This window comes from Capsicum annuum, unplaced genomic scaffold (genome assembly GCF_002878395.1).
Source record: "Capsicum annuum cultivar UCD-10X-F1 unplaced genomic scaffold, UCD10Xv1.1 ctg74713, whole genome shotgun sequence".
NCBI classification, from domain to species: Eukaryota; Viridiplantae; Streptophyta; class Magnoliopsida; order Solanales; family Solanaceae; genus Capsicum; species Capsicum annuum.
Genome location: NW_025884848.1, coordinates 1 through 5269, shown reverse-complemented (window position 1 = coordinate 5269; position 5269 = coordinate 1). Strand labels below are relative to the sequence as shown.

At 38.1% G+C, this 5269-nt stretch overlaps 1 protein-coding gene across 1 annotated transcript; it reads right to left on the bottom strand.

The window, feature by feature from the left end:
• Positions 1–44: 44 nt before the first annotated feature.
• Positions 45–446, bottom strand: LOC124894523 (putative late blight resistance protein homolog R1A-3). The gene has a single exon (XM_047405152.1). It carries the CDS (start codon positions 434–436, stop codon positions 128–130), a length of 309 nt encoding a protein of 102 aa, XP_047261108.1. The 5' UTR covers positions 437–446; the 3' UTR covers positions 45–127.
• Between the last annotated feature and the right edge of the window lie 4823 nt (positions 447–5269).

Below are 5269 nucleotides of genomic sequence, written 5' to 3'. Positions count from 1 at the left end.
GATCATTTGTGACGAATGACTTGACATCTTTAGCAACACTTCCCCAATCTTCGATTGCCCTTTTAGATTTGAGAAGTCCAGCAACCACGACAATAGTTAGTGGTAACCCGTGACATTCATCAGCGATTTACTTTCCAACAGTCTCGAACTCATATGGTAATGCTTCATTTGCAAATGCTGTACTTTTAAAAAGGTTCCAACTATCATCTAGATCCATGAAGCCCATCTGCAAAGAAAGATTCTCTGTACCAGCACAGCGAGCTACTTCAGTGTTACGGGTCGTCAACAATATTCGACTCCCCTTGTTTTCACTTGGAAAACATATTCTCACGGCATCCCAAGCTTCACTTTTCCAGATGTCATCCAATACAATTAAATATCTCTTACCCTTTAAACTCTTTTGCAGCATGTTTGCAAGCTCTGCTTCATCGTTCATGTCAAATGCGTCACTCTTAGTAGAATGCAGAAGGCTCAATAAGATTTACTTTACATTGTCCTGTTGCGAAATAGTAGCCCGGGCACAAACATCAAAATGAGAACAAATGCACGCATCATTGTAAACTTCGTTCACTAAGGTTGTTTTACCTATGCCTTCCATCCCAACTATCGGGATGACTTTGGGTTCACCAGAGTAGCTTCTAGTAAGATGCTCTACCAACCGTTCCCTTTGATCATCACGTACAACCATATTGTTCTTAACCTTCAGAATATCGTTTGTTGAACTTGAAAAATCGTGAACCAATGATTCCTTTGAAACTTGTTTGTCTTTATCTTGGATCTTTGTCGACTCTTTCCAGATACGATCCATGTCCTCTGCTACCTGTTGCAAGCTTTGACGAAACCTTCGGCGCACCTTTTTTTTCTGGCTTTATTTTCTCCCAGTACAGTTTTTGTTAGTCTCAGTTGAACTGTGTATTCAACAGCATTTGAAACTTCTTTTACCTCTACTTCAAAATCCGTCATTTCCCCAAAAACATTGTATTTCTCAAAGTTTTTGAGAAATACTTCCAGGGAACTAACTTTTTCATGAAGAGCGCAAAATTCTTCTCTGTGATCACAGATTAGAGATTGCATTGGTGAATTGAATGTCAAGAGAGATTCTATTGTTCTCATAAGAGAAGCCACTCTTGCATGAGCCATATCTTTTATATTCACGTTTGCCTTTGCTATTATGACCTGAAAGCTTCAAGATGCAAGAAGTCAATGGTATTATAGATAACGTGATACCCATTCTTTAGTATGGAAACATCTTTGTAGATGGATTGAGGTCATAAAAATTTCCTAGCCCAAAATTGAGTTGAGAACTGTCACGACCCAAACCAGGGCCTGGCCGTGACGAGCATTTCGAACCATGGAGGCCCGAAACACCGCTATCTGTCTGGTAATCATGCACCTAATTCATATGATCAAAGTAATGCGGAAGAAACACAATATAACAGAAACAACAATCATATGAAAACGAAAATGGGGAATAGTGTCCCACAATCTAAATCAACATCTCTAAAACCGTCTGCGAAATCTCTACTACATGACTGAAAAAATGTCTATCTGAAAACTGGGACAAGGCCTCCAGCAGAACCAAAACTAAAATAAGATAAAAGAACTGCAGGACATAAGACCTTCCGAAACATAGAAGGCTCACCACTTCTCTTTGCAACTCTATCTAAATGATCTACTGATTCTCTTGACCCCTAGACTGGGCCTCTGAACCTGGGAGGTTGGAGAGGGAAGGGGGTCAGCAAAAAAGTACTGGCATGCAGAGATATCAAAACAAGACATAATATTTTTACAAAATATGGTTGAGAGCCATTATAAAGAAATTTCGTATCAAATCATTTGAAAACACATGGGCGTAATGCAATAGTTTCTCAACAACAATGAAATGCAACTGAGCTAGGTGGAATACCCTACATAATTTACCCCAACTGTCAAACCCCGGTTGCCGTCGAGATTAGAGTATATGTGAGGGGAAGACACATAAGATCACACAGCATGGTGTCTCGACCCAATGTTAGTACCCAAGATCACTTAGCCCGGGCTCCTACCTATAGTCCCAATTTGGGAATGACATGAAGTCAAGTACACAAGATCACTTATCTTGGTACCAATATTCCGTGTCAGCAAACACGTTTTTCCAGTGATGAGCCCCTTGTGTCTCAAACGCCTTCTTCGGACATCCACCTTTCTCATGTAAAATCAATGCATTCAAATTTCATCTTATTCAATCACATATCGTATTCTGTAGGGTATCGTCATACTCGACTTGCAAGTCATCAATATCACATCCACATATGCATAATCATATAAAAACCAAGGTGCTTCATCATTTACAAGTGGTGAACAATATTTATTTCAAATTCACGCTCTCTTTTGTTGATCACAATATGATATGGGGTATCGAAACATTATCATGGGAATTTGAAAACAATTTATCATTCCTATTTATCAAACTTCCATGGAAAATCTCAAATCACATATGCATGGTTTCAACCATTGAAGTATATAGGCAAACAATTCCCATGACATAAAGAAAATGACTTAGAAATCATATTGAAAGCAAGTTATTAGCATTTGATTGAAAACCCCCATTTAAAAGCATGCATGTTCATAAAACTATACCAATGAGATTTTTGGATAACTCCACGTACCTCTATATGCGAATATTATAGGTGCTTCTTGAAGCCTACGTTGCAGAGATTTCAAATCTTCAATTTGTTTTGAAAACCCATGGTTGAATCTTGAACTATTTGAGTTTTTATTTTGAAACCCTAGAGAGAGTTCTTGAACAATTTGGATGAATGAAGGTGTATTTTGGGGTCTTTGGGAACTGAATTTCGTGTTTATGGCTAAATAAGGGTAGAAAAGGACCATTTTGCCCCAAAAATGGAGTGTTTAAGTCACCTGAAACCTTGACATAGGCGGTGCCTATGCTATCACCTATGTTTACATAGGCGGTGCCTATGCTATCGCCTATGTTTTACATAGGCGGTGCCTATACTATCGCCTATGTTTACATAGGCACTGGCCTACTACTTTGAAAGGCCATAACTTCTTGCTCGGGTGTCGGATTTTAGAAAAATCGGTATCGTTGGAAAGATAACTCAAAGACCTATCATTTGACACATAGTAGGCTCTCTAATTCAACATATACAGAGAGTTATGGTCGATGGAAGCTGACACAAATTACAACGTTCACTAAAACTTAATCGATCGAAATAGTTTCAACTCGTCCTTGAGTTGAAGGATCTCTATGGTATAAATTCAAGATTGAATGGATTCACATACTACAAAATTAATTAACATGCCATATTGACATAGGATTTATGGCTTCGGGATTATCAACGCATCGAAATCATGATTTTTATTCTAGCCCAAATTACGGGGTGTTACATTATCTCCCCCTTGGGATCATTCGACCTTGAATGATGGGTAAGGACATATTGAAGCTTAGAGGTATGGAATAACGCGGACACGACATGTCCTCTAATAAAGAATACACTGATCTGAAACATGACCATATGGCTGGAACTACTGATGTTCTAAATTCTTATACCGGACATGCATATCTGATGCAATACACGACTGAAGCTACTCATAAGCTGAATTTCCATAATGAACATGCATACCTGAAATCACAACATTGACACTACTCTGCAGTCTGGAATATAGACATATAACGCCTAAATTAGGATAGAATTTTCAGACCTTTGGCAATACAACTTCTTACTTTCAGGCTTAAAGAACTTCCCGAATATCCCTTAACTATACTATTCCCTATAAATATCATATTCATTCACCTCAGCTTAAAATTCTCATATGAGCACTGACAAATCTTTCTACTAATGTCGGAAATAACTTAATCCCTTCGCCGAGATCAAGCCTAACTCTAAGTCACAAAAAAATACAACATTCCAGACCACACTATTATTCTAAACCATATGATGCCACCTTCTATATCTCCTTAAAGATCACATCCTAAGTATAACATGCCTTACCACTTCAATGACTACTCTGAACTCTTAATATGAAGTCGCTAATGCATATTGCGACCTTCCACTACAATCCCAAAACTTCATTCAAGCCTAATTTATAACCACATGTTAACTTCAAGGTAACCACTCATAAATACATACTTCACATAGTTTCTACACTATTGTTAATATAACTCCCACGCGCTACCCTAAGACATACACACACAAACTTTTCCACTAACCATCACATGTATCAAAGACTTGGCCCCAAATCTTACTTCATACTTATGGCCTTATCTAAACAAGCATACTATGATCTTCCATCAACAAGAACATTTACATCATTACCACTATCATTGCATAGGAAGGGTCACTAAACGGTTAAAACATAAGACCCTCAAGTGTGAAAAGATCTTTATACGGGACTGAGCACACTATAAAGAGTGAGTACATACGTCATGAGTTGCATGACCTCAACTAGAGTTCATAACATAAGGAATGCAATTCCGACTACTTGAATGAACTAAAACTCATTATCTTGGAACTAGAAGAGTATGTGACTCTCTATCATATACCGGAATCATGAACTATTATCACGGAACTGAATCGTAAGGCATGAGTAAGCATCCGGATAACAAAAAATATTGAGGTAGGAATGGGTTGAAATTCACCCTCACTTTCTGATGTTCTAAATCATACTGCATCACTACTAGAATCTGAGAGCCTTACTTGGTTATTCGTTTTATCATCTCCCCCTTAGCTTCAAGTTATCATCTAGAGTTTGGGAGATCCCTTACCAGATTCTAACTGAACTACACTTACTGCGCTCTAGGGTCTGAAAGAAAAAAAAATGACAAAAAAAAAAATGACAATACATGCATATCATAGACTTAACCCAAATGACTACCTTCTCGGATACACTCTATCTTTCCATAGCCACCAATAGTCATAGTATAATGCTTGCACACTTATTTATATCGGTTCAACCTTCAAAACTCAAACTTAGATTCTAACACTTAACATGGCTATTTAGATCACCATATACCATCTAACTAGTCTTTCTCCACTTAACAATTCAATGGTACCACTAGCCACACAAATTAAGGGCTATTTGTCGGAGCAATCTTAGCATGCACACATGGAGGCATGGTAGAGAAGGACTGGGAACTCCTCAAAAGTGATGGAGAGAAGATTCTCCATAGCTCCAAAATTAGTACACTATGGCTGTATGGTTGATCTCTTAGGCCGGGCTGGGAGATTGCAGGAAGCTTATGATCTTATACAAAGCATGCCAATGA

Coding starts and splice junctions, on each gene's coding strand:
- LOC124894523 (XM_047405152.1), bottom strand. CDS start 436: ATGAACGATGAAGCAGAGCTTGCAAACATGCTGCAAAAGAGTTTAAAG.